Source organism: Betta splendens, chromosome 9 (assembly GCF_900634795.4).
Source record: "Betta splendens chromosome 9, fBetSpl5.4, whole genome shotgun sequence".
NCBI lineage: Eukaryota > Metazoa > Chordata > Actinopteri > Anabantiformes > Osphronemidae > Betta > Betta splendens.
The window spans coordinates 23,030,417-23,048,434 of NC_040889.2; the positions used below are offsets into that span (position 1 = coordinate 23,030,417).

At 45.6% G+C, this 18,018-nt stretch overlaps 1 protein-coding gene across 2 annotated transcripts in view; it reads left to right on the forward strand.

The window, feature by feature from the left end:
• The window catches only part of ccser1 (coiled-coil serine-rich protein 1), a 77,072-nt gene that overhangs the window by 40,036 nt on the left and 19,018 nt on the right, over window positions 1-18,018 (forward strand). The window contains exon 11 of one of the 2 annotated variants that reach the window (XM_029163482.3): window positions 7,017-7,065. The exons of the other annotated variant lie outside the window; for it this stretch is intronic. Within the exon in view, the coding sequence (XP_029019315.1) occupies window positions 7,017-7,065 (49 nt within the window). The remainder of the gene's footprint in view (window positions 1-7,016; window positions 7,066-18,018) is intronic. 2 annotated transcript variants of the gene reach the window in all.

Genomic DNA, 18,018 nt, shown 5'->3' on the forward strand with positions numbered 1-18,018 from the left:
GCTGACAGTATGGGAACGCAGCAGACTTAATGGATGACTGTCTAAAAATGGCTGCCGACAATGGAAATGGGAGGAAAGTTTTGGGGATTCTTTGTGTCTACTCCTAAAACACTTTTTCATCCCCTCTCCTGCTCCAGAGGTGCTTTCATACCTTTAATCCTGCTGTGTACAAAGTTGGCAGGGAACATTGTTGAACTGGGAGAGCTGCGTCATTGTGTGAGCGAGTGGGTGCACGATACCCACACCAACACACTCGAACACACCCTCGCACACGAGTTTGACTTTTCTTATACAATGTCAAGTGCAAAGTGAATGCATTATTTGCACATAATAGAAATAAAACATTGCTTCTGTTCATTGTTGCTGCATGTGCTGAAGACACCACATACCTTTCTAGCTAGTGTGAAGTTCTCTTTAGATCCAGACTACAGAGGTTACTTCCTTTATATTCTTTTACTTTGATGCACAGACAAAGGATTTCATTTTCACTAACATGAGGATTTGATATGATATTGTATGATATTTCATACCACAAATGGGTCTTAGTCTGCACTGATTTAGTGAAAATATAGTACAGAGTTACTGAGACGTGCAGGGAGATTGAATTAGCTAGTTTTAATTTATTTACAGCTTCAGCATTGGCCACAGCTTATTCTGGGCATTTGTATTGACAATGGCTACAGTATGGCTTTGCCTCCTTTAATGATGGTTGAGCACACTGGCACCTTTTTTCATTTCAGAAATGAGTTCTCGTGATCATAATACTGCACTGACGTTTCTGCAGCGGAGCAAAGAATCCTATTAGGAGTAATTCACTGTAACTGTAAAATGAGCAGTTAAATGAGCAGTTATAATTCTGCTGCACTGCCTCATGTTGTTCATTGCAAACACTGTGTTGCTACTAAAAGTGTCAGGTTTGCCAGGTCCCCTTGGAAACAAGGAGACGAACGTTGGTCCGGATCTCGTTTCCTCATGAGTGTCTGTGGGGTTTTTTTCACGGCGCTCAGTAGACTTTGCTCCACAGTTTCCCCCAGTTGGTTGATTTTCAGTTCTTAATGACAGGTAACCAAACCAAATGTTTGGTCCTTAGTCTTCTTTCATGTCAGGTTTGTCTGTGCTGCACATGTACTACAGTATTTGCCATCACTGGTTAATGTAATGTAGCCACTAGAAAATGACAGTGCATTAGGAGGTTACAAGTTTGAGTTGTTGGATTCTCTGACTTCAGTTGCGTTTGTGAGATTCTGATTAATTTCAATTAATTTAATCAAAACTAATTTTAGACAGTTGCCTTGATTTGCCTCACTGGGAGGGTAATGACGAAGAAGCTCTGCCTCTGGTCCTGCAATGGAGTGTTTCTGAGGAGAGATTTCACATTTAAAGATTCATTCAATTATATCACTCACTCTGAGGTAAAGCCGTTTGATTAATTGGCGGATAATCATTCCAATTCAATTAGTGCCACTAATGCGCCGCGTCTACTCTGCAGGTGGAAAACAGTGACATCAGGATGTCAGATACACAGAATTAGTTTATCAAGAGGGTCAGGGCAGTACTTCAAAGTGTGGGCGTCATCACTCAGGCTTGTTCCCTGCCCAGTGTCTCCACAGGACCACACTAACCTCATCTTCTTAATACAGTGCGAACAACTTTTGGCAATTTGGCCCGTGCCCAACCATATGGCTTTGCTATCTATTCTAAGACCAGTACCTAGCTATACATGTAGAGTCCTCCATATGCTCAGGCCTCTTGAGTCGATGGGCTCTTAATTAGAGGAGCAGCTGGCTGCCCGCTAGCAAGCTAGGCTAGCAGCACAGGTGACTTAACTCAGCAGTGGCTTCCAGCATGTGCGGCCTGATTTTAGCCGCCCCCCCTCCCCCAGCTTGTGTGTCTTTACGTGTGCGTGTGTGTGTGAGGCAGACAGGAAGAGCCCGAGTGAGCGCGTGTTCTTGTGTCTGGGAGATGCTGCGGCATTCAGCAGGCCTATCTAGGTTAGCTAACCTTGTGCAATGAGGACAGTCGGCTAGCAACAAAAAGTGTGCCTGCAACTGGGGCAGCTATTTCTACTGATCCGCCACTTCGAGGTCGGCCGTCCCATTCATCCGCTCCTCTCCCGGCTCCTCTCCGTCTTTTCTGGAGCGTCCTCCCGTCTATCCTACCTTTGTTGTCCTACCACACTAATCTCTAAATGGAGTAAGTAAGTTACCAGCTCCTCCTCCTCCCCCTCCTCGGTGCCCTGCTCCTTCTGCTCCTCTCCTCAGGTTTTCAGGGCTCCAGGAATCCATCGGAGATGCTGTTGCCCTGGTTCTCCTCCTCTCTGCCTGCGTCCACACAGTGCCGTTCCTGCGTCGCTTTAAGCCGACTTACTTCAAAGTTACTGTTCTCATATGTTGATGTATGGGATGAAAAAGTTATTTGGATTCCTGGAGTCCATGCTGAACTATTTACTGACCAGTTGTGCTCCCAAAACATCATCATATGTTCACCTTGTTACACTTTACCTAACCTATACTAAACCTGTATGATTGACTGACTGTTTTCTTTATGAACAGTGGACACTACATATTCTGAGACCTCATGTTACAGTAGGAAACCCAAAGCCAAATTGACATGTTTTGACCCCCACTTTTCTATTCCATCTAAAAGTTTTCTCCTTCGGTCTGTGAATGTGGATACGGCAGCCAAGGTAAGAGAGAAAGGAATGGAGTAAAACAGAGGGGCAAAGAGAGAAAGGTTAAAGAAAAAAGGCACAAAGCTATTTTATGTCCCACAGAGACTCTTAAGAGCTGGAGGTTTGGTGGCTGTTTGAAAGTTTTTAGAAGGGATTGAATCGATTGAGATTGCTTTCTTTCAGCAAGCTAATTTCATGGGCATTCTTAAAAGGAGCGCTTTATGGGGGGAATCAAAAGCTTCATGGTTAGCTCGCTCCCGCTCCCATTCTCACTGTCTTTCTCATTCTCCTCCTCCATCACTTTCTATTCTCCTTAGATTTGTGCAGCCATCGCGTTTGCCTCGCGTTTCTTTCTCCTTTTTCCCTCCACCTGCTTTAATCCCATCGCTCTCTTTACTCACTCTTTTCTGCGTTCCATGTGAAAAGAATCGGATCAGCGAAGGGGCAGTCGCAGATTGTTTATCATGTATTTGAGGGCTATTATGTTTGAATGGAGACACATTCAAACAGTTTGAGTCTCAAAAAAGTAAAAAATGTAGAAAGTAAAATTGTTATTTAGAGGCAAATCATCCTTTAGGCAATTGCATATAAAATGACAGACAAGGTCAAAGCCCAGATGACTGTGATTTGAGGGATGCATAAAGTAGAACATTTATGGGATATCCTTTGATTCTTAATTAGCAGACCTATTTGGAGATTCATTTGATATGGTGAAGCTGTTAAACAGCTGACAGCCAACGCCGGCTATGAATGTTATTACCTCATTAAAAGCTGTTATCGGTTGTGATAATGGCCACAGATGTGGGTCAGAGAGGCTCCACTGCACCTCATAGTCAGTTCAGTATGAACCAAACCTTCATAATCATAAATGTGTTGTGTGCACCGTGTGCAGGGCACAGGAAGGCTGCTGTAGGTGCTACTTGGGCTTAGACATTAAAACTGACAAGGAACAACGGGTTTGATAGAAGTCAAAATCTGTATCATGTAAAGTTCAACATTAAGAGAACATACTGACAGTTTATTGGTTCCTTCAGGCTCTAAAGGTGGATTAAAACCAGATTCTAGCCGTGCTATATTTCCATGAATGCCTCTTGACAGATAAGTGCTCATGAAGGCTTTCCCAGTCAGTCACTCACCAACTTTCGTCACCTTCCAACCTGTGAAAATGAAAGTCCCAACACTTGTACACACCAAAGCAGCACAGTCCTTGATCCCGTTTCCGTTGCTTTTGTTCTGGGGCTGTTTTGTCTGGAGTTATTGATCCAGAGGGTCGGGGGAAAAGGAAAGCGTTAGTCTAGCTAACCTTTCCTTATGTCCACCTCTCAGTGCTGTGGATGTGGGTGGTTCAGATCGTGTCCACAGAAAGCGGTCCTAATAAATACTACTAGTTGATCTTTATGTATTTCCCTGGGACCGGGGAACCCTGAATCAATACGTGTGATGACATAGATCAAACGGGTCTGCGTCATCACTACTTCCCATGTCTGTGCCAGTTTCAGCATGAGGGTAGAGGGTCCACTGCTGATTATGACTATGTAGGTCTCCTAAAGCCTATTCCTGTAAACTAGATCATTTTGTACAGTCGCAGCCCTCACTGAGTAATGGTGCTGCTAGGGATAGAAAGAAGAAAGAAGGAGGGATGGAAAGAGGAGGAGATTGGGGATAAGTATGAGAGAGGCAGTTTTCTGTCCTACTTAGAGTTTTTATACATTTTCTTTTCATATCCGTCAGTCTTCTTGTCCCTCTAACTTTCTTCCCTTTCTACTCTAAATTTGACGATTTCTTTAATCCTTCTTTTTCTCTTTCATGCCCTTCCATGAAAAAATGCCCTTGATTTTGCTGTTTCTCTGCACACATTCATTTATTTCCTTTGCTCTAAACTGTTCTTCTCCTCTTCATACATCTTCTCCCTTCTCTCTTTGCCCTTTGCAACCTTTTTCCTCCGTCCTCTATCTTCATCATGATCCTTCTTGCTTTTAGACTTTCTGCTTCCCCCTCATTTTTTTGCCATTGTTTGTCTTTGTCATCCATCTTGTGTTGTTCTAATGTTTTTGTATGTTTGTATTTTCTTTCACCCCATCTTGCCAACTTTATTGACTTGTATTGAATTGTAAAAACTAGCTTCATTTTCAGTTTAGTTCCATTTTCAACAAATAAATACAGCATAATTTATTTGTACAAACTATTTAGAGTAGAGTTTGAGTGTAACGTAACAACTTACTGTATGTTGATTTAAAGATCAAAATTACACTTAATTTCATGATTTACTCCATCATGTAAGTGAATAAGCGATTGAAAATGGATGAATGTAAGTAAACTTGGGAAATCATTTGGTGAGTTCACATCCATACTTTTGCAAAATGCTTTTTTCCATTCAAAGAGCCTAATGGCACAAACTAAAGGTATTCAATTTCCTGAAGTGTCCTTTCAGGCAGCAGGCAGCTCAGAGACATAGTGTTTGCTAGAGCAAAGAATGTCAGAAACATTCTAAAGAAAAATAGTTTCTGGGTGATAAATGAGAACTATACAAGAAAAAACCTGCTTTTCCAATGAACCATTAGTTTATTCCTCCACACAGTGAATCCTTCTTCACATTCACAAACAGACAGCTGGAGATGATTTGAACTTTACACTTCATCGCATTTGCAACATAGGAAAAAATGAGCAGAAAAAACACCTGAGGGCAATGTGGAGTCATTGTGGAGGCTCTGAGTCGACGTGGATTCTTATTGATAGATTGGAAATGAAAGAGGGGACTACATCAAAATACAGCTTTTGTTAAATAGCTTTAAACCGTTATTATGATTAATAAATCAGATCAGTACAAAAAAGGTAAGAGTTCTATTTTAAGTTAGATTACATCACTGATATGACTCTGACTTACATTTTTTTGTCAAATAAAGGTTCCAAGAATGAATGAACCTGAACATGAACCATTATTTTAAAATAATTTTAAATAATATAGAGAATTAATGTTTAACTGTGTATCTGTGTGATTTAAATGTGTATGTTGTACACTCAAGGTAATGACTAATAGTTTAGCGTTTTCATCCATTACCTAAGCCTGTTCAGTTTTCTCATACCAATGGTAAGATCCACTGGAGACCTTCTGAGTTCATCTGCGTTACACAAGTCTGTTACCTGAATGCACTGGAGGAGAAGTTAGTTTTTGTGAATAGATGGCCTTTCCGTCAGTGAAAGGTTGTGCTTTTTCTTGTTCATGTAGTCTAGACTTGGGAAACCGTGTGAAAAGAGATCGTAACAATGACACCACTTCAAAACGCAGTCACGATGACGGTATAAAGCATAAATACACATTTGACCAGTGTATAGTATCTGATATATATTGTAGGCAAACACTCTTTTTCCTGTGTGAATGGCGAAGCTGGAGTTTGAAATACTTTGTCTCTTCCTCCGCACAGCACTAATAAAGGTTCTTTAAAGTGCTGCAAAACATTATTTATAGTTGTTCAGTGTGTGATGGGGTTTAGCTTGGTAGCATATAAAAGCTGTAGTAGGAGAAGGCGGCAGAAGGTGAAAGCTTTTGTTATTGTACACACACCTGGCTTTGTCCTTGAGTCGGGATGAACCACAGCCGTACTACGCTGCAGTCAGCAAAGGAGAGGACGAATCGTCAATAACGCGCTGGAGACGTTATTACAGCACACGCGTTGTTGCGCGAGTGTACGTTTGTGCGGCGGCACAAAGCCTCGGTCCTCGCTTTCATGGCTGTTGAGGAAGCGCTATGGCATTGGAGGTTTCTGGCAGGGAAGTGGTTGTGTGGGAACATGGAGAACAACCCTGTGTGGGAACATGGAGAACAAATGCCAGTATTTATAAACCCTGTCACCCACTAGCTCTGTTCTTCGCATCTGTTCATCAAATCCAGTGACACTGACGCACAGCGTCTTCCCCAGAACTTGAGCGTTTGATGATGAATGCACATTTTGTCACATGGTGGGCAGCTCACCCCCTGCTGTGGGGCTTGCTCTCCCAGATGCCCTCCTGTTTCCCAGTATTGTACAGTGCAGTGTAGCTCCTAAACACCAGCCATAGTCTTTCTTGAGTTTTCATGCAATTTCCTGTGTAATAACATAGTTCTTATTTCCGTGACACACAACATTGCCAAGCGTATGACACTGTACCACCAAGCCTTTGATGTGTTGTGGTGGTGTTAGTGATATTAGGAGGGCAGTCGTCATCCACGGTTGCTTTATGATTGCCCTGAAATATACTTAAGTGAAGTAGTGCTTGCTCTCTTCAAATCTAACAACAATCCCTTTGTCTCCGTCCCCTTCTCTTTTTTATCATTTGCTTTCTGTGTCAACGTGTCTTTTGTTTCCAGGGCATCAAGGCGCACGGGAGCGCCACTTTGTCGTCAAGGAGACAACTGAGTGAGTGTCTCTGTTCTGATATCACCTGACTGGACGTGACCGTGTCTTGAAGTGGTCAACCTTATTGTGCCGTACCGATGGGACAACGGGGGTCTTATTACTGAGACTTGATTAAACTGCGTGGCTCTGCTGGTTAAGACGCGCTTCAGTAAATGTTTGGCTTCACACACATCACGCACCGCAGTGCTCATTCCATTCGCTGTCGACAATTAGAACCAGTTGAAGCGTTGAGAGCTTTGGTTTAAAATGATTTGGTTCTACAGTTCAAAATGAATGATTATAATGAAGAGCAAAAATACAGTAATGTCTCACTAAACTCACTTTCTTAACGTCTGACTGAAAAAATGTCCACTGCTGATTGTGTGAAGTGAAGTAATAGTGGATGGATTACGATGAGATCCATTTTAAGTAGAAATCAAGTCCTGGTACGGAGACCTTCTGTGTGAGGAATGCTGCCTTTTTTGCCTATGTGAACTCACCCTACCTGAAGGGATGGTGACCCTAAAGGATCCCGACTCCTGTTCATCATCTGTTTCCGTTGTTTAAGCCGGTGTAACACTACAGCTCTCTGTTGAACGCTGATATAAAAGCCAATGTAATATTTTCTGTGCTTCAGGTCAGAGGGGGGGGGGTCCATTCAGACACAAATGATGGAGCAGATGATTTTGCTTTTATCATAATTTACTGGTGCAGATCATTTCTGTTAAAAGTCAATGCTCCTGACAAATGCCATGATTTCAGATTTTTAGAGGCCAGTTGAGTGAAATGACGAATCACCAAAATGCCTACAGTATTATGTTACACTTAGTCTTCCCATTCACACTTGGCTTTATTAATGGTAGTAAATAAATAGAACCTTCTGTGTGAGCATGTTGTTTAGAGGTCAAGTTATGAAGTGAAGCTTGTGGCATCGAGCTACAAACACATTTCGTTTTAAACATAATCCAAACATTGCACAGAAAATACTATGTTGATGAGAGTTGGAGGAGCTCCCAAAGTGAAACCCGCAGCGAGGGAAGGCTAGTAGAGAAGCTGATCCACTTTTGTGTTCATGCCCTGCTACCTCCCTGCCTACAGTTCCTGTCCTGGACTGGATACTGACGCACAGCATGCCTCAGGATTCTGAGCACCAGTGTGTGTGAATGCAGTCCCATAGCTCCCCCCTCTCTGCTCATGTATCACCTCTAACCCTGCCTGCTCCTGCACTCTGAACTATTACCCTACCTGTCAGCCCCATAGACGCTTTGAGTTAGTGACCTACAGTATGACATCATACACACCCCTAATGCAAGAACCACAAATTACAGGTAGTGGCGTGTCTGAGGTTCCTCTTGTTTGGTGTGTGTGCGTGTGTGTGTGTGTGCGTGTGTGTGTGTCAGACAGAAAAGCCTGTGTTTGAAGGTTAGACGGTAAAGACACAGTAAGAGCCATTAAAGCGTAATTTGTTTGCTCCATATGTGCAAGGGCACCTACGCACTGCTATGCACGCGTATGAGTGGATGTCAGTTCAGTTGTATTTGCACAGACATGAAGATTTGTTGCTAAATCCTCTCAGCCTTGCATGACTTTATTCCCGCTCATTAAACCTCAGAGTGGCAGCAACGACACCTCGCACTGACTCAGCAAGGTGAAACGGTGGCTGAAGCCGGTGGAGCCTCACGCGGAGGCGCTTGTGATTCCCCCAAGCAAAGACACAGGCGGAGGGCGATGTGGAGGCATGTAAACCAAAGCGCGGGGCCCCGGGTGCAGCTCCCAGTAGCACTTCACACAGCCCCATTTACCAAAACAGCGAAAGCCACTAGACTTGGTTCCATCTTTCATGGACAACCCCACTGTTGTCACATTCTTTCTCCTGTTAATTGTTCTTTGGTGGCAAGCTTTTAGTCTAGACAGATGATGTCACACACACTAAGTCTGCTCTCCAATCCTAAAGCTTTTCCAAACTTGTAAATGATTCCATTAGGTTGAAGTGCGTGCTGCCCCATTAAGGCCTGACAGAGGAGGCGCCAGGTGGACCAGCCATTTTCAAACCTTAGTGGATTCATTTCACCCATAAATACTCTACTGGTGTTTGCGAATGGGAGCCTTGCAGACGAACCTCTGCATCGGTACCTTTGATACTGACGGGGTGAATGCGGGGCGGCAGGTGGGTCGGGTGGATGAGGGGGGGGTGGAGAGTGTGGGCCCAGTGTTCCTGTGTGCGTGGGCATGTGAGTCTGCCCAGCGGCAGTCACGGCGAGATGAGACGTTCCTCAGCTCAGGTGGAGGCTCCACGCCTGAGGAGGGACTGTGTGTGTGCGTGTGTGTGTGTGTCCGTGTGTGTGTGTGTGTCCGTGTGTGCGTGTCCGCTGGGTTTGAGCGAGGCCCAGGACGACTCCCTGCTTCTGAGCGTCGTAAGCGGTCGCATGCATATGAGGCTGTGACACGTCTCTGATCTTCTTTTTTTTGGATATCTATTGTGGTCCCCCTGTTGCCGTCCTCAGACAGGCGCATGAGGAAGCGCAGGTGTGTGGGTGTGTAGATGTTTTTTTTTCTTTTAGGCTAAAACTGGATTTATCCAAGTGGCCCTTGACATCAGCAGGTATCTTCTCCAACAACAGCTCTGTGCCACTATACAAGAAGAGAGAGAGAGAGAGAGAGAGAGAGAGAGAGAGAGAGAGTGTGTGTGTGTGTGTGTGTGTGTGTGTGTGTGTGTGTGTGTGTGTGTGTGTGTGTGTGTGTGTGTGTGTGTGTGTGTGTGTGTGTGTGTGTGTGTGTGTGTGTGTGTGCGTGTGCGTGTGCATGAGCCTGGCTAACCGCCAGAGCAGTTATCAAACTCTGATCCACGGTGCTACTCGCTGCGACTCCTAATTATAGACGAGGCTCTCCAGCAGACACGCATGCACGCGGCGTCTGCGTTTTCTCCCGTGCACCGTTCACACTAATGAGGCGCCCTCCCACCGGACGCGCTGCTCTCCTCCGCTCCGCTCCTCCATGGAGGCCACCAGGACCCTCTTGGCCGCGAGCCTCCCCCACTTGCGCCGTGCCCACCACACGTTCGCACACACGCACCGACAACTGTGAAAGGGGAGATGAGTTAGATAGAACTAAAGCAGGAGAACGAAACCGAGAGGAGCTGCAGAAATGGAGCGAGGAGGAGGAACGGGGGGGGGGGGTGAGACGTGGACTGCCAAGAAGCGAAGAAGCCAACAGATAGAGAACGTGCTGAGGGAATGGACGGCAGGGGACTTGGAACGGCTTGTGAGGAGAGCCGAGAAGGAGGAGAAAAGATGGAGAATATTTGTTCTGTTTACTTATTGATATCCAGGATGCGTGATCACAATCCACCCGCCGTCCCACAGGCTTTCCCTGCCTTCCGCTGTCTCCCTGCCCCCCCCCCCCCCCCCCCCCCCCCCCCCCCCCCCCCCGCCGCGTTCCTCCGTTACCTCTGCCCGCGCTCCGTTTCCTCCCGCTTTGTCGCCCCCCGTTTTCTCCCTCTGTCATGTTACAACGTGGCATTTGCTCAAACGTGTTAATCCTCGAGGGTTGCGCGTCAGGTTGTGGTAGTATATCTCCGTGACAAATGTTGTATTTAATAAAAAAAAAAATCTGTTTTTAGTACAACCTTGAATGAGTTACTACTTTAAGCCCAGATCTAGATTTGTGTAGGAGAAAGGATTTCCTGTGTTAAGTCGAGGCCTTAGCCAGCTACGTGTTCCCACAAAGGCTTTAATCACCAGCTCCCTGAATCAGCGCCGCATTAATCTATCCAGTCTATTTTTAACCGCAGGAAAAAGTTTACATCAACGCGGTGATTTTACTACAACGTTCTCCAAACACCTCTCCAATCCCCGGCAATCCATACATGTAGTTTTCCACATCCCGGCCCCTCTTCCCGCGCGTCCTCCAAGCAACTTTGTGGAGGTGAAAGCACTCGTGCCACCGTTTACCTCCATGCGCAGCGCTGACAGGAGAGAACAGAGCAAACAGGAGAGGACAGGACAGAAGGGACTGTGGTGGCCACTGCTGCGTGCCTCTCATCCCAGCTAACCCCACCTAGCCCCAGGGGCACCGCGGAGGAGGGGGGGGGGTCTGTCAGCAGAAGGCGTGCTGGTGTCTCTGAGAGGGGGGCTGCGTATATGTTTGTGTGGGAGTGTGATCTGTGGCCCCTGTGCTGCGCTCTCCCTCACGGGCAGGACGGAGCAGCACAGGGAGGCGGGCGCCTCACTGGGCACAGATGGCGCCGACAGACAGACGGGGACATAAGCGCGCTAATAAATAATTATCTTAACAATGACACTCGGTGGGAAGGACGTGGAGGGACGGGACGGAGAGGGCGGGAGGACAGACGTAAGATCTGAGGCCGGATGAAGAGACTGACGGAGAAGCTGAAGCGACGGGACGGGGGGCGGAGGGAATGCAATAGTCATGAAGCGTGTGCGTGAGGCTGTTCCCTGCACACAAAGGCTGCGCAGGTAAATGCTGAGCGAGCGGCGCCTCCGCACGCCGCGGTTCACGAACCTTCAAGCCGCCAGCGCCTCGCGATCGCATATGCGTCGTGCGAAGGAGCCCGAACTTTTTTTTTTTTTCCCCCCCGAGGAACGAAATGAAGACATCAAAAGGGGGGGAAAAGCGGAGGAGGAGAAGGGACCGAAAAAAAAAAGGGCCCCGGCTGAAAACAGAGACGAGGTGAAGGATGTAAATTCACAGAGATGAGGTGGGGTGAAAATTGAGGAAAACATGACAGAGAAGACGGAGGAAAGTCGAAAGGCAGATGAAAGCGGCGCACACTTCAATGACAAAGCTGTGAAGGAGGACGCGGTCCAATAAAGCATTCGCCGCGTGTGTACGTCGGCTCGGCACCAGCACCGTATGCGTGAGGCTCCTGACCTATAGCTGCTCTTATCAGCAATGAATGAGGAGAGGCTCCTCTCTGCCTCTCGGCTCCCACTCTGCTGCTCATCCAACTCCACATCTTCACCCCCCCCCCCCCACCAGCCTCCACCGCCCACCATTTGTGTCTGTGGCCGTATATTAGTTCGTTCCAGGCTGGGGTTAACGTAATGAGGAGCCCAGAGACTGCGGCAGCCCGCGGGCCCTCGGCCGCTTCGGGTGCGTTTTTTAAAGGTCGGGACCAGATTAACGTTTTAACTCGGGCGTCGGGAGGCATCTTCGCTCTCCGTCCTCCACGTCCTGACGCGTCTCATTTTCGCCTCGTGGTATTTACCACAGGAAGTCGTATTCATCCCCCGCATTAGGTTCCTTCCTCCAACGGTGGCGTTGGATAATTGCTCGCCATATTTTCTCATCTACTCCGCTGCCTTCTGTGAAACTTTCCCCCGCGTTCACCTTGAATGAGGAATTAATAACGGCTCTAATCCGCGTCGGATATTCTGCCGCTCTGCTGCAGGAAAGTCCATCATCAGTCTATGGCGGCGCCAAATCACATTTTTGTGCACCAGCACCTTCAGCGGTGTATTTACATATAAAGTGTGCCCACGCCTCCGCTTTCATGAGGAGGGCGCCTCTCTCATGTGTTTCTATAGAACATTTAACACTTGTGACCACATTAATGCTTCTTTTTACATGAGCTAGTTGCAGGTATGGAAAAGGAAACGGGTTTGTAACTCAGAGTGTAACAATATCATGTTTTGACCCTTTAAATATGCCTTTATATGTACTTCCTACAACATACTTTAACACGATCGCTGAATGAGGGCTTCAGTATTTTTATCCTGTGCCTTGAGATTGAAATAACGAGTGTATCTCACCACCTATACACAGAGTCTGGCTCCGTTTTCAGAAATCCTACACTGAACTGGCATCTCCACTACTTATGTTGTCGGCCTGGTCTTTGATCCTCCTCTCATCTGCCTCCATTCTCCGCTGTCCCTCTTCCAGACCTCCAACTGTCTTGGCGGCCTCTCCAACGGCTGCTTTCATGGCTTCTCTCTCTCTCTCTCTCTCTCACACGACTCTCCATCCTCGCTTCCCTTCTCTGATGCTACTGACACCATTACTTACGTACGTTCTTAGTGTCCTGTGCGATCCATATTTCACAGCATGTGTGACAGCCCCGTGTTGTTCTGTTGTGATGATAAGAGTGTGCATTGCTTCTACCTGAGCTGTTTTCAGTGTGTAGCTCGCCCTCCCCTCGCACGTCCACACTGTTTTATGCGCCTCCTGATCGATGTTTACCCACGTGCCTTGTACTCATCAGTGTGTGCTGAATGCTCATGTTCCATCGCACTCATTTTACTATGCCATCTCTTTTGTTTCTTCTCTTATGTGTTTTCCATCCATACGTGTCTGCCTGCATTTGTCTGGGAGCAGTAAGCAGCATGGTTTGACGGAGCAACGCCAGGTACGGGTCCCCGGGTGCGGTTGCACTACGAACCTGGGTCTGAAAATTGCTTTCTCACAATGCTGTTTGGTTTTATAGCATCCTGGCTATATTTTCATCTCTCTATTTTATTAAATCTGTTATGAAGTCCACCATAAAAGACAAAAATATATATAAATCCATATGTTCTTTTAGATTTCATTATTTTTTCATAATGGATTTATACTGTATATTCTCCCAGGCTATAACACTGTGTAATGGCCTGTTTGCCCTGTACACAGAGATAAACCCACAACTGGCCCAGGTTCGTACGTACCATCTGCCGTCCATCCATCATTTATCTAGGCGTACATTGCTTAGGCTGTTTCTCTCTCCAATCAACAGTTGCTTTACCTTCGTTATGGTAAATGTGACCTGTCGTGCGCGTTCCAAAGCCATCCACTTCTATGTAGGTCTCAGCGCTCTCGAGAGGCCCTCGCATGCCTGCCAAGCCTCCTCTCCTCCTCACTCGTGGATGGAAATCAAATTCCATCTGCGTCGTCTAACAACATGTGTTAGAACGCAGAAAAGGAGGACATCTTAAAAGTGATGGGTTATCGCATGACGGCCACTTTAGACTGTTGAGACACTATTTTCAGAATCCACTGACTTTGATTGAAGTGGGGTAATTTCTGACTGTAACTGAATCTGGTTTAATTTCACATTTATACTTATTTATACTTTGAGACTCCAGCACTCCATACTAATACCTATATGCACTTTGATACAAGGTGGGAATGATATGATGATAGTCGTCACACGTGAAGTCGTATGCAAAACAAGCACAAAACAATCAGCATTCATCTTTCCATTTGTCATTTCTGATTCCTTGTCAGTTGCTTGTGCTTCTGTTGTGATTTGTAGAACTGAATGGTCTTCAGTGATTTGCATGCCCTAACTACCTGTCTGAAGGTAATTCATATTGAGTGGAGCCACAGGTTGACCCTTTTGAGTGATGGCTGGTGCAGAGCATGGCTGTGATTACATCGCCCTGTTGGCAGAGTTGGGTGTCATATCTCATTGCAAGTCAAATTTATCACCATGTCTAAATCTAAATCTGTTGTTGAACAGCACTCCGCACATGATGCAGCGCTGAGAGGTTTTTGTCAGATTTACCTAAAGACAATAGCACATCAGGAGAAGTGTGTGTATATAAAGATATTGTCATATACTTGTGTATGTTTAAATAGGTGACAGCTCTTAGCCTTAGTTCAAACAGGACAAGGAGCCTCTGTCCTCTCTAGTGTACATTACACTAGCCTCCTTTGGAAGAGGTTCGGTATTTAGGTTGGGTTTCATTTGAAGCCACCCAGTTAAGATGCAGAACAATGGCGGGAAAATGATCTAATGAAGACAGAGCATGGAGAATTCTCTGTGTAATTGGTTTGGAGCTGCTTGAATCTGCCTGTGCTGGAAACCCCTGAGAGGGAGGCCGCGCCACTCAGTTGGTCTCGAGTGTGTTTCGCGAACGGGAAGTTAACGAAGAAGTAATTGATTTGTACTCAGCTGATGACATGGCATGTTTTGCTTTGCTAATGAGTCGATAAGACGTGTGTCGACCGAATGTTGACTGAAAAATACACACAGCCTCCAGGTAACACCAGTGACTGTGTCAGTCTTTACGATAACAACGCTGGGAAAGGTAAAATGACTCCCCACCTCCTGACTTTCTGTAAAGGGTTGATGTCAGATGTTTAACTAATCCACAAAACCTCTAGAAAAGTAAGAATGATGTATTGATTGGCCTCTAGCTGACAGTGCATGGGTTAAACAGACTCATACTGATACAGTACGTGCTATTCATGGGTCGTGTATTTGCCTGTGTGAAAACCATGGGACCCATTGGAGGCACAGCAGCTGGTATGTCTCAGCATGTAGGAGTCTCAAGGGGAAAAGACATGAGATTATCCCCAGAGCACAACAGGAAGCTGCTTAAACTCCCCTTGAAACTAACCGAGCACTTCCTTTAGTTACAGCGCACTTTCCAGGGCATGAGGGATTCATGCTGCGCTCCAGCCCCAGGTCTGTGCTCTATTTGCCTATTTATACCAGTTCTGGACATTCTTGTGCAGCTGTGCAGTTAAACTGTTTTCAAGGCATTTGACATTTGTGTCACAAAGTAGCTCAATATTCCCACTTTAAATTCCCCACTTAGGTTTTTATATGCCTTACCACTTACATCATCTTGGAAATGGTTTTGAGTATATAGAACTGAATAAAGCTAGAAGGTTCAGGTGGTTCAGGTGATGATTCTGGATGAAAACATTAGTGTGTTCTGCTTGTAACATATAGTAGCACATGTCATGTTCCTGTAGTCTTTCTTTCACCCGCCCCCTCTTCTGTGCCTCCATGCTCATTCCTTCATGACTGTCGTAGCTAGTCAGGTCTTTATTAATGAAGGGACATCTGTTTCATTAAAGCAGAAAGATGCCTGGGAGAAAGGGATGGAGGGGTCTAAACAGGAGCATATGTAGAGAGCAAGAACAAAGAAGCGCCAGAAACAGGGACATGCTGGCTGCTCGCATGTGATGTGCTCCTGAAGGACATGTAACGGGTAAAAAACTGCCCCAGAAACCCTGCGCTGAGCCAGATTACTACAGTGATCATAAATATGTGTACACGTACAGTAGTAGATATGGAGACAGCTGATCAAGGCTTAATACACGGATAAGAAAGCTGGTCGTTTATCCAGTGATGCTGTGTCCTGCCCCTGTCTGCAGAATCGGACAACACAACAAACAAAGGGCTCCACATTCGTATGGTTGAAGTATTATTTTAGTGTGTGAATTTAAATTTTTTGATACAGGATCACAAACCATCGGTCAAAGGCAAGCGAAGCGTCCTTATAGGCTGAATTCCCATTTGTGGAGATGTTTAATGCCTTGTTTAGTGAGTTTAATGAGTATATAACTATAGCATCAGATGAGTTTTAATTCAGCGCTGTTAAACTGTAGCTGCAGATATGTGACCAGGTGCAGGAGCAGTCAGACCTGGTTTTACACCTCACCCTGTGTAGTCTCATTTGCATCAGCTCCTGTCTCTTTAAAATGCCAACCACATGTGTGAGACACGTTTACTGGTCATGGAAATGCCAACAAGTCGCGACCCCTGACACACTGCAGTACGCTATCTGCTGTTATATTTGCAAGCAGCGGGTTTGGGCTTCTACTTCTCCTACTTCTACTATTTTGACCTCGCTGGTCAAACAAATGTAGATGCTAACATTAAACATCTTACTTCACAAGGAGCTGTGGGGAATCCGGTATAACTCAGAGTGCTACAAAAGTTGCTGATAGTCAGTTATCGCATGGAATAAAGTGGAACCGAACATTCATGGTGGCCGCTAAAAATAAAACAGGCTGTAAAACTGACTGGAATAACAGCGAAGTAGTAAAATGATTGCCATTTACTTCATGTGTACATGTAGAGGCATTGTCACCAAGTCGACAGGTTTAGCAAGGAGAGAAAGAGCAATGTTAGAACACGGAGGCCTTCTGCCGGAAATATAGATGAGCGTGGGGCCTTTTGCATGCGTTACAATGGGTCAGTCATGGAAATAGTCGCACCGCACACATGCGCAGATTCACTAGCCAAGGTCAGAGAGAGTCACAGTAGGATCACGAGGTCCCTGCAGAGGACCAGGTTATAACTGACAACTTTAATTAGGCTAATTAGAGCAACAAAACTATCATCACGGAGGGTAATGACCTGGACAGGCCGGCTTGGGTGATGGATGGATGGATGGGAGAAAGCAAAGGGTGTTAATTAGGGTAAGGCTAAGGAGAATGATGGATGGATTCGTGTGGGAGCAGGAGACGGAGCGACGGGCTCGGTCACGGGGAGCGCTGTCAGACCGCCCTGATCCGTCGGCCTCAAACATCCCATCGTGGTGCCGGTTTGTGTTTTGGCTCTCATCACGTTCAATCCTTGGCACATACCGATACGTTTCCAGGGCCACTTCCCTCTACTTCTGCCTACGTTGCCTCACTTCATTATTTCATTAAATCAGACTTCATTAAACTCATGTTTCCTGTCAAGCTGACATGAGTTTTCATACTAAAAGTGTTCAATTATGGATGTTGGTGAGGAAGTCACCATCCGGTAAACTGCAGAAGTTGAGTCATTCCAATTTTCTTAATTCTCAAATTAAAAAACCTCATCATCACTGAAATTCAGTCAGTTAACTGAAATGTTCAGTTTTTCCACAATAGTTTCTGTACCAGTAATAATACTTTGGTGTTTCATTTATTTTATTTTGTAATTGACATTTTGGGGAGACGTATTTTTTACATTACTGTACTGTAGTTCAACAATGTAGAGTCCTTGTAGTGGTTCCTGACCACAAGGCACATGTGCACCCACACAAACCGGCCAATACACTTAACAATGCACTTAACCAGTCGCCCACACACTCGCTGCACATAGAACTGAATGTCTTCTGAGCAAACAATAAATAAGAGCAACATGTGAGTGAAGGACAAAGGCTGGGAGGGAGTAGGGATGGATCCAATATACTGTATTTGTGAAGTAAATGGTAGGAGAGTCATTTTTTATTCAGTATTATATGCATCATTAATAAAAGGCTGAGTTTT